Source organism: Ambystoma mexicanum, chromosome 5q, assembly GCF_040938575.1.
Source record: "Ambystoma mexicanum isolate Mex_15411 chromosome 5q, UKY_AmexF1_1, whole genome shotgun sequence".
Lineage (NCBI taxonomy): Eukaryota > Metazoa > Chordata > Amphibia > Caudata > Ambystomatidae > Ambystoma > Ambystoma mexicanum.
This window is the reverse complement of record NC_090933.1, coordinates 1314194369-1314218622: the sequence shown is the minus strand read 5'-3', so window position 1 is coordinate 1314218622 and position 24254 is coordinate 1314194369. Positions and strand designations below refer to the sequence as shown.

At 47.7% G+C, this 24254-nt stretch overlaps 1 protein-coding gene and 1 pseudogene across 2 annotated transcripts in view; one reads left to right on the top strand and one right to left on the bottom strand.

The window, feature by feature from the left end:
- LOC138498400 (zinc finger protein 850-like) overlaps positions 1–24254 on the top strand; it is a 272974-nt pseudogene that overhangs the window by 28990 nt on the left and 219730 nt on the right.
- LOC138498463 (zinc finger protein 271-like) overlaps positions 19335–24254 on the bottom strand; it is a 77061-nt gene continuing 72141 nt past the window's right edge. For both annotated transcript variants that reach the window (XM_069622213.1, XM_069622212.1), the window contains exon 2: positions 19335–21373. In XM_069622213.1, the coding sequence (XP_069478314.1) occupies positions 19692–21110 (1419 nt within the window). In that variant the 5' untranslated portion in view covers positions 21111–21373 and the 3' untranslated portion in view covers positions 19335–19691. The remainder of the gene's footprint in view (positions 21374–24254) is intronic.

Here is a 24254-nt window from a genome sequence, read left to right as displayed (position 1 = left end):
TGCGGCATGAGTGCGAGTTGGGGGCGGGTTGATGTGTAGGGTTGGTGAGCAATGAGTGTGACAAGGAGAGTGAGCAGTGTGGTGGTGGTGGCGGCGAGCTTGCAGATGGCTATGATTGTGTGCTAGGTGGGGCACAGGAGGCTAGCAGGTGGTCACTAAGCAACCATAAGGCACAACTACATTGCAGGGTGGTCAATAAGTGACCATAAGGCACAACAAAATGCAGAGTGGTCAATAAGCGACCATAAGGCACAACTAGATTGCAGGGTGGTCAATAAGCGACCATAAGGCACAACTAGATTGGAGGGTGGTCAATAAGCGACCATAAGGCACAACGCAATGCAGAGTGGTCAATAAGCGACGATAAGACACAACTAGATTGCAGGGTGGTCAATAAGCGACCATAAGGCACAACAAAATGCAGAGTGGTCAATAAGCGACCATAAGGCACAACTAGATTGCAGGGTGGTCAATAAGCGACCATAAGGCACAACAAAAATGCAGGGTGGTGAATAAGCAACTATAAGGCACAACAAAAATGCAGGGTGGTCAATAAGCGACCATAAGGCACAACTAGATTGCAGGGTGGTCATTGAGCGACCTTAAGGCACAACTAGTTTGCACAGTGTTCAATGAGCGAGCATAGGCGCTAGCTGTTGCAGTTGCAGTAGGGGGCCACCTAAATTCGAATATTCACAGTGAGGGCTTAATTGGCATTTTTCAAACAGATGCATGAGAGCACTAGGCCACCTAAATTCGAATATTCACAGTGAGGGCTTAATTGGCATTTTTCACACAGATGCATGAGAGCACTAGGCCACCTAAATTCGAATATTCACAGTGAGGGCTTAATTGGCATTTTTCAAACAGATGCATGAGAGCACTAGGCCACCTAAATTCGAATATTCACAGTGAGGGCTTAATTAGCATATTCAAACAGTTGCTATTGTTTGTCTGTATACATGTGTCGCAAAAAGATTAGATGCAGCATGCAGACAGAGGTGCTGAGCAGCATGAGGGTATACTTGGCAGGTAAGTTGGTTTAGAGCTGATTCTTAGTATGTAAACAATGCCGTTTAGCAGTTCGGTGGCATCGCAAGTCATTGTGGAAGCGAGAACGTAGTGGTGAATGTGCAGAGTGACTCCCGCAGGTGATGACGGGCAGCCCCAGCGGGTGGTGGGAATACAAGTAGGTAGTTATAGGGGTCGGGAAAGGTGCAGGAACGCCTGGTTAGATAGAATAAGTGCAGAGTGCGGTCAGAGTGCGTTGGGCGTAGGGTAATTCCCAGTGGAATGGAGTCGGTCTGAGTATCTTACCGCTTGTCTGGTGGGTAGCAGGGGTGATCAGAGAAGTTGTATGCAGAGCAGGGGTTCTGGCCCTTGGCACTGTCAGCACTGGGCAGTCACAGGACAGTTGCTAGCCTTGCCCTCAGGGCCTTCCCAGAAGGGGCCGGCACACGCCTCCCGGCGTTGGGTTGGCTAGTATCTTTCGTGATACAGCCAATCAGGGAGGTGCTGGCCTCAGATGGAAGGTGCAGGGAGGCACCAAGAAGTTAAAGCTACACAGGCGGCCATCTTGGATTGGCTAGAGCCTCGTGTGAATCAATGGCGCTATTGTGGACATCAGAGTTGCAAGGGCGAGTTGAGGCAAATAAGCGCTATCAGGCTAAAGCGCTTTGATATCCAGAAAAATGGAGACAGATGCCACGCCTAGTGCACTAAGAGCATCTCATTCAAGTAAAACAAATGCTCGAAGGGGTAGCAGTATCAGCATACCTTGGTGGAAAGGCTGCCCTTCGGATGCAGCCTGCTGCTCCTGCAGAGGTCGGGGGAGGCTCCTGCTCCGGTTGGCTGTAGCAATGCCAGATACCTTTCGGTGCATGTGCTTCTTACGTTGTGCAGAGTAGGATGACACAATAGTGTGTTTAGATCTTAAACCACGATGAAGGAGTCACAGCGCTGCCTCCAGGACTGGGCTGCATACAGTATGGGGATGCTGAAGTTTTAGCCCAAAAAGTAGGGGAACGTCGTACTCTTTAGATCCCGCCCACTTCCACCGCTGGATGTATTTCACATTTGAAAACGTAGCATTTGAAATGGAGCCCATGCACCGCTCCAGACCTCGAAGAGCGACTGCATAGCTCCATTCTTGTGTTAAATCTCTTTTCTGGCTTCACTTTTGTGTAAACTGCTTCCTGGAACAGAGGCGATTCATTTGTTTTAATTAATGGGGTGGTACCTCTATTCCAGTTTTATGCTGGAACGAATGTTATTGTAACATGGTTAGAGTATGATTTGTGATGATTCAGGCACGTATTAACAGTGGGCACTCTGAAAATCCAGAAGACGATGACGCTATGACAACTCCCAGGTGTCGGTGCCCCCTCTGCCGAACTGTAAAATCACACCACTGCTGAAGGAATGACAGGACGCCTAATAGGTGAGGTGGAAGTGACTGGAGAGAGACATCGACACATGCTGGAACAGAGCAGGGCTCAGTGGCTAATTGTTGCAGATATACCCATTGGTCTCTGCAATCTGTTTGGCAGACAGGATGTAGAAAGCTGCTAATGTAAACATCTAACTAAACTTAACCACCCCTACTCTCATTAGCAGTGCAAGAAATACAAATGGTATCACATTTTAAGGCTGTAATAGCAGAAGTGAACTTAATAGTGAACAAATGTCTTATTCCTGCCTGAATATCTTTGAAGCTAATCAGTAAGGTTTAAAATATATAAAATAAATAAGTAGCAGACCTCAGTTACACCAAAATGTATTTCAATTTATCATAACCTTTAGGGAGTGACTAATTCACCAAATGGTATCCTTTCTCACTCCGGGTCAACCTGTTAATTTTAAGTCTGTAGAGAACCTTTACAACACTATCCAGTTGTAGCTAACCGAGCAGGCAGTGATAGAAGATTTCCTTGATCCTATCAGGTCAGTAATTAGCAGATGAACCTAAAGGATTGGCATTTTCATGGTCAGAGAGGTCCTGTACAAGTTACGACTCGCCTCAATTGGACCGAATCCTTGTTACAGTTGTTTGCTTCTGTTGCCTCCGATGAACATTCAGTAGGGCATACCCACCTATCGATCACACGACCAAAACATTTGACGCAAGGTGGCATTGGTCCTACGGACCCGCCTATCGATCAAATGACAGAAACATTTGAAGCAAGGTGGCATTGGTCATATGGTCCCACCTATCGATCAAACGACGAAAACATTTGAGGCAAAGTGGCATTGGTCCTACGGACCCGCCTATTGATCAAATGACAAACATTTGAAGCCATGTGGCAAAGGTCATATGCACCCATCTATCGATCACACGGCAGAAACATTTGAAGCAAGGTGCTATAGGTCATATGGGCCATTTTGTTTGAAAAGATCACACCACATCGTTTTCATCTAATGCAAGTTGCTTATCCACGTATTCTTCTGTCCTAAACGTATTCCACACACATTCTAGTTCACCCTTGTCATCCTTGACATTCATTTTTTAACGATGTAGTACAATGTGTTTTCCGATTTACATATTGTTCTAACAGGATTATATTTATGTGAAGATGTCTCCTGCTCGACCATTGGGGTGTAAGAGGGGTGACCATGGTGTGGTCGGATGCCACCACCCGCTCCAGGAGGCAAGGCTTGTTGGTTCAGTGGGAAGTATTCCCACCCTCACAATACCCATGGAAAAGGAGCAATAGCTTGTCCCATGTGGCATAGGTTCCAGTGGCTCTTTAACACATAAGACACAAGCAGAGCTCATTGCTCCATTTATATGAGATGTCTGCAGGAGATTGGAAGTAGGTCCCGTCCGTAGAAGACGGCTCAAACACCATTAATGCATACCAAGTAAAAGGCAATTTGGTGCTAGGCCTCGTTGGTGAACATTTGTGAGGGCAGGCGTCTGAATATACCCCCTACTTGCAAACATTGAGCTTGTACTTTCCTGCTCATGCGCGAGAAGTGCTTAGAATTCAGGATTCTGGCCTGGGCTTCTCTAGGCTCGGTCCACACAGCAGGAGTGATCTATAGTCCAGAATTAGAAACAACTGAATAAATTAAGCCCTTGGAGCTCACACAATCATGCACCAAAAAGCAACCATAACACACATGCATTCTGTTGGAACAAGCCAGCATCAGTTTATGAAAGGCTCATGGGGGGTGGTGAAGGGCTGAGAGTGGAGAAGGTTGTAGAGCGGAAAGGATGAAGGAGCAGAAGATGCTGATGGACTTGATGAAAACAGGATCAAAGGAGGTAGAGGGAAGAAAATCTGCAGAGGAGGTGGGGCAAAGAGAAGCTGGTGGATTTTCAGTCGGTGGAGGGATGGGAAAGAGGTGAACATGGAGGGAGCTGGTAGTGGAGAAGTGGGAAAGAGGTGGGCCTGGAAGGAGTTGGTAGAGTGAGTAGTTGAAAAGAAGTGAACATCGTTGGAGTTTGTAGTTAGGGAGGAGGTGTTAATAGGTTCAATGAAGGGGTGGGAAGTATTTTAACATTACAGGAGAGGGTAGTTACAAGAGGTGGGGTAAAGAGAAAGGTGGTAATGGGTTCAGAGGAGGGGTGGGAAAGAAGAGAGCAAGGAGGGAGCTGCTAGTGACAGGAGCTGAGGTACAGATGAGGTGGTGAAGAGCTGGGAAAATTTCTGCCTTGCCGAAATTGAACCCCTGGGAGGCAGACATGATATTGAAAATGGATGACTTTGAAAACCGAGAAAGACGGAATAACCTCTGCTTTTTTCGAAATTCCGAAGGCGAAACTGAAGGTAACATAAAAAACATCATCCATCGAGTGCTCACGCTCCTCTTCAACGATGACTCTATCGACATCACCAAGATCGAGAGACTACATAGAGCAGGGGGACCCAACGGAGGTCCACGTTCGATACTGGTTTGCTTTCATAACTATCCGGAAAAGTCTAGGATTTTGGAGAAAGCCAGAGCAAAGGGAGCAATACTACTAGGCTCCACGCACATTACAATATTCCAAGATCTCTCGTCCCTCACTCTTGCCAAACGACAACTGTGCTCTCCCCTAACCAAATGGCTCAAGGAGAAGGAGACCCGTTACAGATGGGGGTTCCCCTTCTCTATCATGTTTGAATATGGTGGACAGAAATACAAGCTGATTACCGCCACAGAAATAAACAATGTTATCCAGGATCTGGTTGATGGGATTCAATCCTCATCAAATGCCCCAAAACATACCACCGAAGACTTAGAATGGCGCTTCAAAGGGCCAAGCAGAAAGAAAATACCACGGTCAAGGAAATTCAAGAGACTCAACACTTCATCTCCCACCTCATCTCAGAATGCGGCTTTCACATGACAATCTACAACTATGGTGCACACCTCAGACACAAACTTTCCCATGAACATACAGAAACATACACGGAAAGCAACAATGCAACATCAAGTGGGGGCACTTGGTAAAATAATACAAAATGAGAGGGTCAGGTCTAAAGACCCTGTTATTGGCTCAGACTTCCAGACTGCCATCAGCCGCCGGCAAGGAAGGGCTTATCTGCTGTCATCAGCCGCCGGCAAGGACGGGCTTATCTGCTATCATCAGCCGCCGGCAAGGACGGGCTTATCTGCTATCATCAGGCGCAGCTGCCCATATGTGCAGAAAATACCACAGCCTAAACAAGTAGATGCTCTATAATGTTAAGACTGCATGGTTCATGAAACAACTTGGTGTGACTGGGCCACTCTCTCCGACCTCGGTCCTTGGCCCAGCCACTCTCCACTTGCACTGCCTCCCTGGCAACCCCTGCACTGCGGGACTGTCTCTGTATCCCTACAGCCCCCCCTCCCCAGCACTTGTCTGCACTTACCTTGCACTTGCCACCAGCTGACCCTATTATATATTTTTTTATTCTACTTATCCTGTACTGCACTTCCCCCCATCCCCTTCCCCTTTTCCCTCCCCCCTATCCCTGCACTTGCGTGATCTGACTGACACCTGGCCTAGTAGGATTGTTGTCTGTCTTCCCCTTGTTCCCCCTCCCTGCCTCGTCGCGCCTTGAAACACTTGTGTATAGGCGCGTTACAAATGCCATATCATATCATTATGGGGTGCATCAGACGAAGAGCGTCGTTTTCATGGCTTTGCAGAATGACATTAGAGATCCCTCGCCTCGAAAGGTAGGAGGTAGGGCATTCCAGTGTGAATGTGCGAGGTAGGGGAAGCTGGCGCCCCGTGCTCTGGCTCTCTTTACCATGGGCACACAAAGCATGTTGGCGTAGGGAGTTCTAGTTGGCCTTGTGGAGGAGGCGGGGTGGATCCTTTGTGAATGGTAGTCGGGTGCGTAAAGGTGTATACAATTGTGGGTCAATGTGAATGTTTTGAATATGATCCTCTCTTTTATTGGGAGCCAGTGGGCTGATTTTCTGGCAGCCGTAATTTGTTCTCTTTTGGAAATGCCTTGAGCTGCGCGGAGCGCATTGTTCCGGATGACTTGAAGTCCTTCCATGTTTTTTGTGGATGTCCCTAAGAAGAGTACATTACAATAGTCCAGCCTTGAGCCAGTAATGGCTCTTGCTATGTTGCTGCAGTTTTCTTTGGAGAGAAAAAGCCTATCTGCATTAATGAGTTTAGCATGGTAAGCTGCAGAGGAGGCAATTGGACTTGTCTATTCATGGACAGGTTTGTATTAAGATAGACTCTGAGTGTTTTGACTGAGTCAGAGACTGGGATTTTGATCGAGTCAATGGGGAAGTGGCTGAACCGTGTGTCGAGGTTTTTTAGAATATCAAAGGAACCTACCAGAAGGAGTTCTGTCTTGTCGGAATTGAGGCATAGTTAATAGTTAGTTTAGGTAATGGTAATATTGGTGTGTGAGGCAGGATCCTCTTAGGCTGAGGCTGGGTGCTTATGAGAGTTAATTTACATAATCTCGCCTTTGAGTAGCCTTCTCACCCTGGGCTGCAGTTACTGTGTCCTGTTAATAGAGGACATCGTGCAAATGTTAGTTTATAAGAGGTGTCGAGGGTCTAGTTACCATATTAGATTTCCAGGCCTACCTTCTGTTTCCTATTTGTGTTCAGGGAGTGTAACCTGTCGTAGGTGTTTCAAAGGCGCTTGAATATTAGCCATTTAAAGAAAAACATTATAATGAAACCTCAACATAATATAACATGACCTAACCAGATAGTATAAAAGGCAACCAACAGCATATGTTGCCCGTCACCACCCAAAAGAGGTGAATGAGTGCGTACAAATGCACGTAAAAAACAGTAGGACAGGCAGATTCTACTTAACTTGCATTAAGCTTTGGGAAAGAACACATTGATCCCAACAGAACATAACACAGTGTAACATACCAGATCTAGATGAGTGCAGCACTTCAAAACAGGGCAGAGCAGTATGGTATGTTGCAGGCACATAGCAAAACATGTCAACGCGAAGCGTCCCAAACAACTAATGATGCAATCCAGCAGAAACAACACTGCAAAGGTAGCGTGCCCCAGAAACGGATTGCAGTGGACAACCCTCCATATTTCTGGATTTAGAGTCTGCTTCTGCTCTAAGGGTGGACTGCTCAATTAAACCTGAGGGGATCTGGGAAATGCACGCTTGGGCTCCAATGAAGAGTGCATCCTGTTTTCCAGCTGGTCCCCAATTGGATTGGCCTTTGGAAGGGATTCTTGAGTGAAACTTCATTTTGTATCAGATGTCCAGTCATGTGCATGAATGTGACGCATGTTTGCAGTAGAAGCCCCAGTGAGCAAGGCCACAGACCTCACCCCATTAAAGGCCAGATCAGGGAGGTGCTGGACCGGCCCGGCCTGGTGTTCCATAATGCAAAAGCGTCAAATTGATACTGGACTTTTGACAGGGGCGCCAGTGCAGTGTATGTTCTGCAGAGGCGGCTCCGTGAGGCGAGATGAGCACCGCAAAGGTTCTTCTTCAGATAAGTCTCTACCTTCTTGTCTTCAGGATCCCTATGACGTTTCTTCTTCTAAAGGTTTTTTTTCGATGGGATACTATTCGCACCTCTCCACTCTATCATGTAAAATGTACATAATGCATCTCCTGTTTATAATATGCACCTATATGTAAAGGAAAGATTGTATATAATGTATTTACTGTATATAACATATAATACCAACATGTGATAACACTGTAACCTGTAACAAAGTTCTAAGTATTCTTGTTACTCTGTGCGCCCAGCTACCCAAGGGTTTTCTGGCGCCCTATAAATAAACAAACAAACAAACTTTTATTAGGGGAATGGGGCTTAGGGCAGAATCCCCCCAAAATAAATACAAATTTCGGTGCGTTTATTCAGGGAAAAATATTCAGCAAAAAAACAATTAAAAAAACCTGTCGATGAATGAACATAGAACCGTACAGAGGCGTCATAGACTTTATCTGAAGGAGCTCAGACATGGACTGGGCGAACAGAGGACGCAGCGCGGACACCACCCCGGACACCAGCATCATAGAGCTTTTTTCAAGGATCTCAGACATGGACTGGTCCACCAGAGAAAGCAGTGTGAACACCAGTCTCTGCATCATGATCTTGTCCTAAGTGTGAAGGGGTCATAGACCTTATCTCAAGGACCTCAGACATTGCCTGGGCCACGAGAGTATGCAGCATGGACACCAGTCTATGTATCATGATTTTGTCCTAGGAGTGGAGGCGTCATAGACCTTATCTCAAGGATCAGACATGGACTAGGCCACCAGAGGACGCTGCGTGGACACCAGCCTCTGCATCATGATCTCACCCTAGGCGTGGAGGCGTCATAAACCTCATCTCAAGGATCTCAGACATTGCCTGGGCCACCCGAGGAAGCAGCATGGACACCAGTCTCTGCATCACGCTCTTGTCCTAGGTGTGGAGGCGTCATAGAACTTATCTCAAGGAGCTCAGACATGGACTGGGCAACCAGAGGAAACAGCGTGGACACCAGTCTCTGCATCATGATCTTGTCCTAGGTGTGGAGGTGTCATAGACCTCATCTCAAGGATCTCAGGCATTGACTGGGCCACCAGAGGAAGCAGCATGGACACCAGTCTCTGCATCACGCTCTTGTCCTAGGTGTGGAGGCGTCATAGACCTTATCTCAATGATCTCAGACATGGACTGGGCCACCAGAGGAAGCGGCGTGGACACCACCCCCAGTATCATAGAGCTTATCTCAAGGATGTCAGACATGGACTGGGCCACCGAGGATGCAGCGTGGACACCAATCTCTGCATCATGATCTTGTCATAGATGTGGAGGCGGCATAGATATTATCTCAAGGATCTCACAACATGGAATGGGGCACCAGAGGACGCAGCGTGGACACCAGTCTCTGCATCATGAGCTTGTCCTAGGTGTGGAGGTGTCATAGACCTCATCTCAAGGATCTGAGACATGGATTCGGCCACCAGAGGAAGCAGCGTAGACACCAGTCTCTGCATCATGATCTTGTCCTAGGTGTGGAGGCATCATAGACCTTATCTCAAGGATCTCAGACATGGACTGGGCCACCAGAGGAAGCAACCGTAGACACCAGTCTCTGCATCATGATCTTGTCCTAGGTGTGGAGGCATCATAGACCTTATTTTAAGGATATCATACATGAACTGGACACCAGAGGAAGCAGCGTAGACACCAGAGGATGCTGCACCAACACCAGTCTCTGAATCATGATCTTCTCCTAGGTGCGGAGGCATCATAGACCTTATCTCAAGGATCTCAGACATGGACTGGGCCACAAGAGGATGCTGCATGGACACCAGTCTCTGCATCATGATCTTGTCCTAGGTGAGGAAGCATCATAGACCCAATCTCAAGGATCTCAGACATGGACTGGACACCAGAGTACACATCGTGGACACCAGTCTCTGCATCATGATCATGTCCTAGGTGTGGAGCCGTTATTTACCTTATCTCAAGGAGCTCAGAAATGGACTAGGCCACTAGAGGAAGCAGCATGGACACCAGTCTCTGCATCATGCTCTTGTCCTAGGTGTGGCGGTGTCATAGACCTCATATCGAGGATCTCAGGCATTGACTGGGCCACCAGAGGAAGCAGCATGGACACCACTCTTTGCATCATGCTCTTGTCCTAGGTGTGGAGGCATCATAGACCTTATCTCAAGGAGCTCAGACATGGACTGGACCACCAGAGGACGCGGCGTGGACACCACCCCGGACACCAGCCCCAGTACCATAGAGCTTACCTCAAGGATCTCAGACATGGACTGGGCCACCAGAGAAAGTAGTGTGAACACCAGTCTCTGCATCATGATCTTGACCTAGGTGTAAAGGCATAATAGACCTTATCTCAAGAATCTCAGACATTGACTGGGCCACCAGAGGAAGCAGCATGGACACCAGTCTCTGCATCATGATCTTGTCCTAGGTGTGGAGGCGGCATAGATATTATCTCAAGGATCTCACGACATGGAATGGGGCACCAGAGGACGCAGCGTGGACACCAGTCTCTGCATCATGAGCTTGTCCTAGGTGTGGAGGTGTCGTAGACCTTATCTCAAGGATCTCAGACATGGACTGGGCACCAGAGGACACAGCGTGGACACCAGTCTCTGCATCATGAGCTTGTCCTAGGTGTGGAGGTGTCATAGACCTCATCTCAAGGATCTCAGACATGGACTGGGCACCAGAGGACACAGCGTGGACACCATCACCGATACCAACCCCGGCATCATAGAGAGCTTATCTCAAGGATCTGAGACAAGGATTCGGCCACCAGAGGAAGCAGCGTGGACACCATTCTCTGCATCATGATCTTGTCCTAGGTGTGGAGGCATCATAGACCTTATTTTAAGGATATCATACATGAACTGGACACCAGAGGACGCTGTATGGACACCAGTCTCTGCATCATGATCTTGTCCTAGGTGAGGAAGCATCATAGACCCAATCTCAAGGATCTCAGACATGGACTGGGCCACCAGAGGATGCAGCGTGGACACCAATCTCTGCATCATGATCTTGTCCTAGGTGTGGAGGCATCATAGAGCTTATATCAAGGATCTCAGACATGGACTGGGCCACCAGAGGATGCAGCGTGGACACCAATCTCTGCATCATGATCTTGTCCTAGGTGTGGAGGCATCATAGAGCTTATCTCAATGATCTCAGACATGGACTGGGCCACCAGAGAAAGCAGTGTGAACACCAGTCTCTGCATTATGATCTTGTCCTAGGTGTAAAGGCATCATAGACCTTATCTCAAGGATCTCAGACATTGACTGGGCCACTAGAGGGTGCAGCGTGGACACCAATCTCTGCATCATGATCTTGTCCTAGGTGTGGAGGCATCATAGAGCTTATCTCAAGGTTCTCAGACATGGACTGGGCCACCAGAGAAAACAGTGTGAACACCAGTCTCTGCATTATGATCTTGTCCTAGGTGTAAAGGCATCATAGACCTTATCTCAAGGATCTCAGACATTGACTGGGCCACTAGAGGAAGCAGCATGGACACCAGTCTCTGCATCATGATCTTGTCCTAGGTGAGGAGGCGGCATAGACATTATCTCAAGGATCTCACAACATGGAATGGGGCACCAGAGCACGCAGCGTGGACACCAGTCTCTGCATCATGATCTTGTCCTAGGTGTGGAGGTGGCATAGACATTATCTCAAGGATCTCACAACGTGGAATGGGGCACCAGAGGACGCAGCGTGGACACCAGTCTCTGCATCATGAGCTTGTCCTAGGTGTGGAGGTGTCATAGACCTCATCTCGAGGATCTCAGACATTGACTGGGCCACCAGAGGAAGCAGCATGGACACCACTCTCTACATCATGCTCTTGTCCTAGGTGTGGAGGCATCATAGACCTTATCTCAAGGAGCTCAGACATGGACTGGGCCACCAGAGGACTCGGCGTAGACACCACCCTGGACACCAGCCCCAGTATCATAGAGCTTATCTCAAGGATCTCAGACATGGACTGGGCCACCAGAGGATGCAGCGTGGACACCAATCTCTGCATCATGATCTTGTCCTAGGTGTGGAGGCATCATAGACATTATCTCAAGGATCTCACAACATGGAATGGGGCACCAGAGGACGCAGCGTGGACACCAGTCTCTGCATCATGAGCTTGTCCTAGGTGTGGAGGCATCATAGACATTATCTCAAGGATCTCAGACATGGACTGGGCCACCAGAGAAAGCAGTGTGAACACCAGTCTCTGCATTATGATCTTGACCTAGGTGTAAAGACATCATAGACCTTATCTCAAGGATCTCAGACATTGACTGGGCCACCAGAGGAAGCAGCATGGACACCAGTCTCTGCATCATGATCTTGTCCTAGGTGTGGAGGTGGCATAGACATTATCTCAAGGATCTCACAACATGGAATGGGGCACCAGAGGACGCAGCGTGGACACCAGTCTCTGCATCATGAGCTTGTCCTAGGTGTGGAGGTGTCATAGACCTCATCTCAAGGATCTCAGACATGGACTGGGCACCAGAGGACACAGCGTGGACACCATCACCGATACCAACCCCGGCATCATAGAGAGCTTATCTAAAGGATCTGAGAAATGGATTGGGCCACCAGAGGAAGCAGCGTAGACACCAGTCTCTGCATCATGATCTTGTCCTAGATGTGGAGGCATCATAGACATTATTTTAAGGATATCATACATGAACTGGACACCAGAGGATGCTGCATGGACACCAGAGGATGCTGCATGGACACCAGTCTCTGAATCAAGATCTTCTCCTAGGTGCGGAGGCATCATAGACCTTATCTGAAGGATCGCAGACATTGACTGCGCCACCAGAGGAAGCAGCATGGACACCAGTCTCTGCATCATGATCTTGTCCTAGGTGTGGAGGTGGCATAGACATTATCTCAAGGATCTCACGACATGGAATGGGGCACCAGAGCAAGCAGCGTGGACACCAGTCTCTGCATCATGATCTTGTCCTAGGTGTGGAGGTGGCATAGACATTATCTCAAGGATCTCACAACATGGAATGGGGCACCATAGGACGCAGCGTGGACACCAGTCTCTGCATCGTGATCTTCTCCTAGGTGCGGAGGCATCATAGACCTTATCTCAAGAATCTCAGACACAGACTGGGCCACAAGAGGATGCTGCATGGACACCAGTCTCTGCATCATGATCTTCTCCTAGGTGCGGAGGCATCATAGACCTCATCTCAAGGATCTCAGACATGGACTGGGCCACCAGAGGAAGCAGCGTAGACACCAGTCTCTGCATCATGATCTTGTCCTAGGTGTGGAGGCATCATAGACCTTATTTTAAGGATATCATACATGAACTGGACACCAGAGGATGCTGCATGGACACCAGTCTCTGAATCAAGATCTACTCCTAGGTGCGGAGGCATCATAGACCTCATCTCAAGGATCTCCAACATTGCCTGGGCCACCAGAGGACGCTGCATGCACACCAGTCTCTGCATCATGATCTTGTCCTAGGTGTGGAGGTGTCATAGACCTTATCTCAAGAATTTCAGACATGGACTGGACACCAGAGTACACATCATGGACACCAGTCTCTGAATCATGATCTTGTCCAGGCTCTTCAGTTCGCTCAAGATCCCTTTCTTCATTGAAGTCAGAAGAAACCTCAGCTACCAAGTATGATGATACTCTCTTGGGTTCCTCCTGGTCCTGACTGTCCTTTAATTGAGCACCTGGGGAAGGTATGCAAGCCAATTAGCTTGTGATTGTGGATCCAAGTCAGCATTCCGAGCAAGCATAGCTCGCCAAGTACCTGTGCCCATTCGTCCGCCTGCATTCACTATGCCCTTGTGCCTAGCCTTAGACCACACAGACACCCCCACTATCCCCATGTCTGCGCCTGGTCTTTGTGCTTGAATATTTGGGTTATTTGTTAGGCGCGTCCAAAGTGGGCCAGAGGCATACTGGCGCTGAAGATAGTCTGTGCCAGTTAGTTAGGTTACAGAGGACTGATCAAAAGCCCTTATTTAAATAGATGAGTTTTGAGTTTTTTCTTAAAGGCATCTTGGAAAAGGTGGCATGCAGTCAGAGTACCCTGCTGAACGTGGAAGCCATTTTAAGTGGAAGGAGGAGGGATTCCTAGAGCCTCAATGCAGGGAGAATCAGCAGCCCTATAAAGGAAGCCATATTAAAAGAAGTCCAGCCCTGTCAAGCCAAGCACTATCAGTGCAAGCCCAGTCCAATTATGGCAAGCCCAGCCCTATCAAGACGAGCCCAGCGCTATCAAGTCACGCTCTGCCCTATTATGGGGAGTCAAGTCATATCACAGCAAGCTTAGCCCTATCAAGGCAAGCCCAGCCATATCAGGGCAAGCTCAGCACTATCCAGGCAAAACCTAACCTTATCAAGGTGAGCACTGCTAAGGCAAGCCCATCCCTATTAAGGCAAGCTCAGGCATATTACGGCAAGCTCAGCCATAGTAAGGGAAGATCAGCCCTATTACGGTGAGTCCAGGCATATCAAGGCAGATAATCCATACAAATCCAAGCCCAGAGAAATCAAGTCAAGCCCATCCCTGCATCTGTGCTATGTAAAGCCCAGACCTTTCAAAGTAAGCCCATTCCTAATAAGCAATGCCCATCGGTATCAAGGAAAGAACATTTCTATCTAGGCAAGCCCAGACCCAATAAGGCAAGCCCAGCCCTATGAAGGTGAGCCCAGTGCCATCAAGTCACGCTCTGCCCTATTATGGTGAGTGAAGTCATATCACAGCAAGCTTAGCCCGATCAGGGCAAGCCCAGCCACATCAGGGCAAGCTCAGCACTATCCAGGCGAGCCCAGCCCCAGCAAGGGGAGCCCAGCTGTGAATCAAATGATATAAAGGCAATCTAAGCCCTAACAAGGCAAGCCCAGTTCTTTTAAGGCAAGCCCAGCCCTATCAGGGTGAGCCCAGCCCTATCAAACCAAGTTCAGCCGTATTAATACAAGCCCTGCCTATTAAGTCACACTCTGCCCTATTACGATGAGTCAAGTCATAGTCCTATCAAGGCAAGCCTAGCCATGTCAGGGCAATCTCAGCACTATTAAGGCAAGCTCGGCTCCAGCAAGGTGAGCCCAGCTTTATTAAAGTGAATCCAGTGATATATAGGCAAGCTAAGCCCTAACAAGGCAAGCCCAGACCTACCAAGGCAAGCCCAGACCTATCCAGGCAAGCCCAGCCATATTAAGGCAATCTCATCTCTATTAAGGCACGCTGAGCCCTTGTTATGCTCACCTGGTCTCCACAGGGGTGCCAAACTGAGCTGGATGGTCCGGAGTTGAGTGGTTCCTTGTGTCCCCCTCTGATTACCCTTTTCATCACAAAAGCAGGTTGCCTGTATGTTATGAATGGCGGACTCTCCATTCTGCGACTGTGTGCATGGGTGCGTAGCAGTTCAAGGATCTAGTTATTTCACTGATCCTGCAGAGTTCCAGACAACTGTGACTCAATGGGTAAGTCTTTATTCCAAGGTATGGATTGCTTAAGAGTTCAAGTTGCCAAAAGTTCACTCCTGTGCTTCTTCCTTACAGGTTTCCCCTCGGTGCTTAATATGGAGCGGGGTCCGTTCCGGAAATGGTAGCTGGCTTCCAAAGTAGGTCTAGCGGCAGCATTTTGCAATAATCTTTCCACACGGTATTGGTTCTCTGCGCACCTAACCTGTTGTTTTTGTATTCTGCAGGTGCGGTATATCCAAAGCGGAGAGTGCATGGTGAAGTCTTGCGGGGCCGCGAGGAAGGGCTGCCTTCAAAGTCTGAATGAGGCCTTCCCCCACTGCGCAGCTAACCTGTTGTCTTTTTTGATTTCTACAGATGCGGCAGCTCCAGAGCAGCGATCGGATGATGGAGCGTTGATGGTGCTTCTATGGATCGCTGGAATGAGCAGCCTTCTGGTAAGTATTAGCGTTGCGCTGCTAACCTGGTGTCTTTTCCTTTGCAGCTCTGCAGAAGCGGTGACTCGGTGCGACCGAGATGGAGCATCAGGTAAGATTCTTGTCCTGTTCTCTTCTCTCTCCTTCTTCCTTGCAGGTAACTGGAGAGGACGGGACGGGTGTGGCTGAAGACAGGCCTGGACTTTGCAGACACGGTGAGCGTTACGCTGCAGGAGTGCAGAATAACGCAAAGCGTGTTCTGTACTGAAGGCATGGTTTATATAGTCTTCAAGAAGTAGTTCCCAGGTAAAGTAGTCCCTCCAACCACACCCTAGCAAGTGGTCCCTTGGTAAAGTAGTCCCTTCAGCCTGCCTCAGACTGGTCTGCACGTGGTTCTCTCCCTTTGAAACCTGCCTTATTTGAGATGGCAGCATGAGCCTGGCGCCAAAGGCGCCAGGACCGATTCCAGGAATCCCTTAGGGAATCCTTTGGGACCTTGGAGGTCCCCATGGGTGCCAATACCCTGGGCTGGTTGGTCTGTTCATGGTGTCTGGGGGCAGGTACCGTTACAGCCCTATAAAATTGAGCTTAGCCCCATCAAGGCAAAGCTAGCCTTATCAAGGCGGAGACTGCCTTATTTGATCCGTCAACTTCATCTGATCCATCCACTTCATCCGATCCATCCACTTCATCCGATCCATCCACTTCATCCGTTCCGTCCACTTCATCCGTTCCGTCCACTTCAGTTTGTTTCGTCTACTTCAGTTTGTTTCGTCCACTTCAGTTTGTTTCATCCACTTCAATTCATTTCATCCACTCTACCCGTTCCATCCAGTCTATCCGTTTCATCCACTCTATCCATTCCGTTCTTCGCAAAAGGACGCTGCATCTATTACATCCGTTTCATTCGTAGCATCCATTTCACCCACTGCATCTATTTCATTCCTCTCGTCCACATCGTTTAATTTATCCACTTCCAACCTTTCATCCCTTTCATTCCTTTCGTCCACTTTATTCCTTTTGTTCACTTTATTCTTTTCAACCACTTCATTCCTTTCATCGACTTCACATGTTCTATTCAGCTTATCTGTTTTAATTTACATTAGCAGTTTTGATTTTTGGTTTTTCTCGCTCAGTTCTCTACGCATGATTGTTAATTATTTTTTTTAATTTATTTTTAAATTATAATTTTTTTTTTTTTTATATATGCCACCTTCGGCTATTGTCTTTGTTGTGGTTATCCTGTTTGAGTTTAAGAATCGATTTTAGGGGAAGAGCCATGTTTTCAGTAATTTGCGGAAAGACATGAGGTCTTTGGTGAGTCGGATGTGGGGTGGAAGTGAGTTCCACAGAGTGGGGGCCAGGGCTGAGAAAGATGATCCACCTAACCTGACTGAGTTGGTTTTTGGTATCACTAGGTGGCCGGCAGAGCTTGATCTTAGAGTGCATGGTGGATGTTAGGGTTTTAGTTTGTCCTGAAGATATTGAGGCCCGGTTTTATGCATTGCTCGGTGGGAGATGGTTTTGAAGGTCACCCTTCGGGCAACCGGGAGCTAGTGCAGGGTTTTGAGAGCTGGGGAGATGTGATCTCTTGGGCCAAGAGCCAGCTGCAGTTTGGACGCAGAATTCTGCGCTCTTTGTAGTTTAGCCAGGTGGTACGCATGGACTATGAGGTAGAGGGGGTTAGCATAGTCTAGTCTTGACATAATTGATTGGACCGCATGGAGTCTGTTGGGAAAAATGTGCCTAAGAGTTTTGAGGTGGTAGTTAGCAGGACTTAGAGACGTTGTTGACTTATAGCAAGAGGGTTAGGTCAGAGTTAAGGGTGCATCCCAGGCTTTTTACTGAGTTTGACGGTGTCAGGGAACTGCCCACAGCGGAAGGCCAGGGTAGGGGGTGCGGAAGAAGTTCGGTGTTGCCACATACCATGATTTCGGTTTTGGAGTGGTTTAGCAAGTGGTGGTCTGTGGTCATTCAATGATCTATGGCAAGGAGGCAAGCAGCGAGGTCGGGTTGGCAGATGGGTTTTGAATTAAGGAGTTTTAGGATTAGTTGTGTGTCATCGGCGTAGTTGTAGCACAGGATATTGTGCGATCAGATTATTGGTGGGAGGGTGGACATATAGGAGGTTGAAAAGGAGGGCTGATAGGCAAGCTCCTTGTGGGACTCCGGTATTGACTGGTCGGGCGTGGCAAGCATAGGGGGAGAGTAGGGTTATTTGGTTCCTATTGTTGAGGAAGTATGCTATCCATTTGAGAGCATTTCCATGGATTCCCAGGGAGTGGAGGCGATCGAGGAGGATTGAGTGGTTGATTGTGTCGAAGGCGGCGGAAAAGTCAAGAAGTATTAATGCGGCGCATCCTGCAGAATCTGCAGTGTTTTTGAGGTCATCCCAGAATGAGGTTAGGGTGGTTTCGGTTCTGTGTCGGGGTCTGAAACCTGATTGAGCGGGGTCTAGGAGATTGTTGGCTTCGACAAAGGCATTCAGTTGGCAGTAGGCGCTTCAGTCAATGAGTTTAGCAAGGAACCTGGTGTTTGAGATGGGGCAGTAGTTTTTGGACTCGAGAGGGTCGAGTGAAGTTTTTTTTTTAGAAGAGGCTTGACATGAGCAGTTTTGAACACATCGGGAAAAATTCCTGAGGAGAGGGATTCGTTTATGATGGTTCTTGCGTGTTCTCCTGCGCAGGTGGAAGCAAATATTTCTTTGAGGGTTGTGTCTGGGCAGGGGTCCAGCGGGGAGCCGGATGGTTTACGGGCACAGAGAAGTTTGAGAAATTGGTCAGTTGATGTTGGATTGAAGGTTAGTCCTATTACGGCAATTCCAGACCATTTAAGGCAAGCACACTGGGTTAGCTCAGCTATAAGGCAAGCCTATCCCAATTAAGTTCAGTTTCTATTTTTAATGTGCGTTGTTTGGCCACCAAAAGCCCCACTTTGTCCTCCCAAAACCCTTCTGGTGTCTTCCAGAAGTTCAAAATGCCCAGACTTTCCTGAAATCTTAGGGATGTCATTTGGAGGTTGTTCTGGAGTATTGAGGAATTATGGATCTTGTCGACAGTGAGTTGAAGCTACTTAATGAATTGTTCATATATTAATGACTCATCAATTTCTTGTTATTCTCGTTATCTCTGAAAGATAAAAAGCACTCTTAGAATAAAATAATGATTTACTTCTTAGAGGGTTTTACAAATAATACAAGTATGAAATTAGAAAATAATTGAAACAATCATTTTACAGATGTTGGACTTTGTTATCCTAATTTTAGTATATTAAAAAAAAAACTTTTAAACACATACACAATAATGTAGGCCTTTCTGTACTGGAGAAGAGTATTACACACTTGCTATTTCTAGGCAGAATGAGAATGAACTATCAGCGGTATTTGGCAACTCAATTTAGTAGCACGAGAGAAGGTTTATCATGACATGTTAAGCACTATATGAATGCATTAAGTGTACACATACATGCATAGTTTAATAAATACAATGCAGCTCTCAAGATCCAGATCAGGGCCGGGCTGAACATACAGTCCAGATTTTTATTTGCATCATCATCTTTCAGGTTCACTGCTTTCCCCCATGAGCCACGTGCAACCTCTGTGTTTGCAAGGTAGGTATGTTGCTGCCATGAATGGATCCTCCGATGACGGCCCATATCCCACCTCTGAGGCTTGTCTGCTAATGTTTGTACAGGCAGAGCTCTGTGTTTCTCACTTGAATGGATCAACTGATGGCGCCACAAAGCCGATTTCTGAGCAAAGTTTTCTTGTGCAATGGTTCAGTTTCCCGCCAGCGTGGACCATATGATGTTTTTACAGGTCAAAGCCCTGAGTGAAGCTGTGCATGCATTTTGTGCACAGTTACAATTTTCCCACAGAATGGATCATCTGATGCCTGAACAGATTAGATTTCTGAGAGAAGCATTTATCGCACTCCGTGCACTCATATGGTTTCACACCGGTATGCAGCCTCTGATGCCTGTACAGAGAAGTGCTCTGAGTGAAGCAATTCTTGCACTCCGTGCACTGGTATGGTTTCACCCCAGTGTGGATCCTCTGATGTGATAACAAATCAGAGCTCTGAGTGAAGCTTTTCTTGCACTCTTTGCACTGGTGTGGTTTCTCCCCAGTGTGCAGCATCTGATGCCTTGACATATTAGTCCTGTGAGTGAAGCTTTTCTCGCACTCCGTGCACTGGTATGGTTTTATCCCAGTGTGGATCCTCTGATGTGATAACAGATCAGAGCTATGAATGAAGCTTTTCTCGCACTCTGTGCACTGGTACGGTTTCTCTCCTGTATGCAGCCTCTGATGCCCCAACAGATTAGTGCTCTTAGTGAAGCTTTTCTCACACTCCGTGCACTGGTATGGTTTCATCCCGGTATGCAGCCTCTGATGCGTGGACAGATTAGAGCTATCACTGAAGCTTTTCTCGCACTCCGTACACTGATATGGTTTCACCCCAGTATGGATCCTCTGATGTGATAACAGATTAGAGCTCCAAGTGAAACTTTTCTCGCACTCGGTACACTGGTATGGTTTCACCCCAGTATGGATCCTCTGATGTGATAACAGATTAGAGCTCTGAGTGAAGCTTTTCTCACACTCCGTGCACTGGTAGGGTTTCTCCCCGCTATGCAGCATCTGATGTCTTGCCAGAGATAATTTTGCACTGAAGCTTTTCTCACACTCCGTGCACTGGTAGGGCCTCTCCCCACTGTGCAGCATCTGATGTGATAACAGTTGAGATCTCATGGTGAAGCTTTTCTCGCACTCCGTGCACTGGTATGGTTTATTCCCAGTATGGAGCAATTGATGCCTGGACAGATGAGAGCCATGACTGAAGCTTTTCCCACACTCCGTGCACTGGTATGGTTTCTCTCCGGTATGGAGCAATTGATGCCTGGTCAGAGCAGAGCTCTGAGTGAAGCTTTTCCCACACTCTGTGCACTGGTATGGTTTCTCCCCAGTATGCAGCATTTGATGCCTGGATAGAGAAGGGGTCTGACGGAAGCTTTTCTCGCACTCCGTGCACTGGTATAGTTTATGTCCCGTATGCATCATCTGATGCCTGGACAGAGAAGAGCTATGACTGAAGCTTTTCTCGCACTTTGTGCACTGATAGGGTTTCACCCCAGTATGAATCCTCTGATCGCTCACAGTGAAGCATTTTTCACGCCCACCACCCTTATGTGGTTTCTCCCCAATCTGCAGCATCTGATTCCTGGACAGATGGGAGCCATGACTGGGGTTTTTCTCGCTCTCACTACACTGTATCATTTCCCTAGCAGGATTCTGTGATATCTGTACAAGTGTGAGTTTTGGGTGATGTCTTTTTGAACTCAGCACACTTGTATTAATTAGTTTGTTCTCATTACAGGTCCTCTGATGTGAGCAGGGATGCAGGCTCAGAGCAAAGATGCTGTGTAGAATGGATGCTCCAATCCATCAAACATCAGAGTGATGTTTGATCACCCTCCATCCATCGACTCGTAGTGCTGTACTTCGCTGTGAGAGCTGCTGCAGTTATCGCTGCTGCACACCTGTCAACGAGAAATAATTGCCAGTGAGTGCATGAATTAAGAAGGGCGACAGGGGCTTTCAGACTGTCAGCCAAATCTAGAAGACGAGGAATATAATAAATAATATCACTATCCCATTTCATATAGCGCTTCATGGCGGATTCCAAGTGCTGGAATAACAGATGCTATTTTACAATTTAAAAGCTACTCAATGGAATGAAACCGGGAAGAATTAAATGCTGAGTCAGCACCACTGGGATTTGATCCTGGGTCATGCAGGGTGAACACAGATGCATGGGGTGGGCACCTAACTTACTTTTAAGGTGAGGGGGTCCCCTAAAGAGGAAGTAAGGGGATGCGGTGCAACTGGTTAGAATGCAGGGACAACACTTTAGTTGTTGGGCAAATTCTGTTTGGGGGCAACCAACCGAATACGCTATGTGGCTAGCATTCAATTGCAATCCCCCAATTTGTACCTCAGGCTGTTTCAGATATTTGGGGCACTGCTTGCCTATTGCTCAGCATCCTTTGGGGGCAAGAGGAAAGTATGGAGGCATCATTACATGCAGAGTTATACTGCTTTCTCTGGTTCATCTGGTGCTAATGCAGAGATCACAATTGCTGGGGTGTCCCTGCATCAGCCCCTGTGAGGTATAAACAGTGTGGTAGTGTGCATCAGAAGCAGGTCACACTGCTTGCTCTGGTGCTCCTGCAGAGACCACAAGTGCTGGGGTATCCCTGCATCAGCCCCATGTGGGGTATAAACAGTGTGCATCAGAGTGCAGGCCACACTGCTTGCTCTAGTTCTTAAACTGAAAAGTGCACCTGTTCATCAGCAGCCTCTGGTGTAAAGCAAGTGTTTGACCTCTTGGATCACAAGTTACTTAAGCAAGCACTGGGGAAAGTAGCCAACTGCACTAAGGAGGCAATCGGCTGGATAACATCGTTCTTACAAGACAGGAAATAAAAAGTGCTTTTAGGTGTCACATTTTCACATTCAAGGAGCAAGCTTATCAGCGCTGCTCCTCAATCTATACTTGCGATTCCTGTGCCTACGCCTGGATAACATCGATGCTTACTACACCAACTATGCTGACGATACTCAGCTGGTGGTGGAGTTAAGCAGGGACTATGTGAAGGACAGTGATACAGTAACTACCTTATACAATGTAATCGAATCCTGGATGGATCAAAACTGGATATGCCTGAAACTGAGTTGATGGTTTCCGGGTCCCATCAGGCCAGGGCTAGGCTGTCCTCTCAATACGATTCCTTCCTTATGAAAGATCCTCACATTCAGGTAGTAGGTAAGGTAAAAACATTGGGAATGATGCTGGAAGCCTCCGTGAGCGCGGAAGCCCATGCACAATACGTGAGCAAAAACTGCTCCTACCACCTTAGGCTACTGAGAGCAATCAAACTCTTTTTGAGCGAAGAAAATTGCGCCATCATAGCAAGCGCAACCATACTCGTGCTTGGATTATGGAAATGCGCTCATGTTAGGGGCAAGCAACGCTGTGCATCCCAAATATCAACATATACAGAATAATGCAGTTAGGATAGTCAAACAAAAAAAATCAAAATTTGAACACATTAGCAGTGCCAGAAGGGAATTGCATTGGTTGAAGTTGGAACATAAGAGTACAATTCAAAGCTCTGACTCTGGTCCACAAATGCCTTCACAGGAAAAGCACCAGCCTATCTTAAAGCTAAGATCAACCGTTAAGTACTAGGGCGAGCATTAAGATCAGCAGCCTTGGGCAGTATTGCTGTTGCACCACACAAGCAATCTAACGGTTTGGGCAAAGCGTTCCCCGACAGCCGCGGCAGCCATTTGGAATAAACTCTCCTTAAACCCGAGACTTGAGTCCAAATACCTTTCATTCCGAAAACAATTAAAAACGTACATGTTCGAGTAAATTCAGCCTCATTAATGTAGCTAGGCAGGTTTCCTGTTTGGTTTCACCAAGTATCCTGCATAATTGTCTCAAGTCATGTGCGTCTCAATGTCTAGTGTCTCTTTGTTGCGCCCCGATGCTTGAGAGCTTTCGGCGCACAACAAATAAAATAAATAAAAAGTGTTGACACAGCCATCAAAAGCTAGGTTAGGCAGCTACCCAGCTCATCTCCTGCTGGAGGTTCTACTCCAAAGTTCACCAGTGCTGCTGCTGCTGTTGTGTTGTGCATCTCTTTCTGCATAGGAGTATGGTGTATGAAGGTAAGAGGGAGGCTGTGCATGCCCCAGTGACCCTTATTTAGTGACTTTGGTGCCTTTAAAGTAAATTTGCACACCGGGCACAGCTACTCCATTCTCCTCTCCCCCGCTTTGCAGCCCGACCCCTTCCCTCCTCCACCGCCCCCTACACTGATTGGTCGTTCGCCACCTTTTAACACATCCTCCCAGTGCAGCCCTCTGCCCGGGCAGCCCAGCGGCTAAGGGCCTCAAGGCAAAGGGCGGCTCCTGAAGCAGCGGTTCCAAACACTGGCTGGAGGTGTCAGCAGGGGAGGCCTGGGGCCTGCCACCAACACACTCCAAACCGAACCACTGCTCTGCCATTTCCTGAGGCACCTCAAAGTAACTAACACGCCTTTCCGCCTAGCTAGCCCTGACCCAGAAGCGCAATACTCATCCATAGACCCACTACTACAGCCAAACAACAGTGGCTGCATAGTCATCTCACCAAACCAGCAATTGCAACAGGCCACAGCACCTTGACATAACCCACGACAGGTAGGCTACCTTCAACCAGCATCAACGGATAAGGTAGGAACAATCTCTTCTATCTACAACAAATACTGACACCATCATATAAACCTCTCACGCCATACTGCATTGTGAAGCTCAGGCCTCTCTCCCACTGTACAGGACCCTTCCAAGTGTGCCCACTGTATTTGAAAGTGC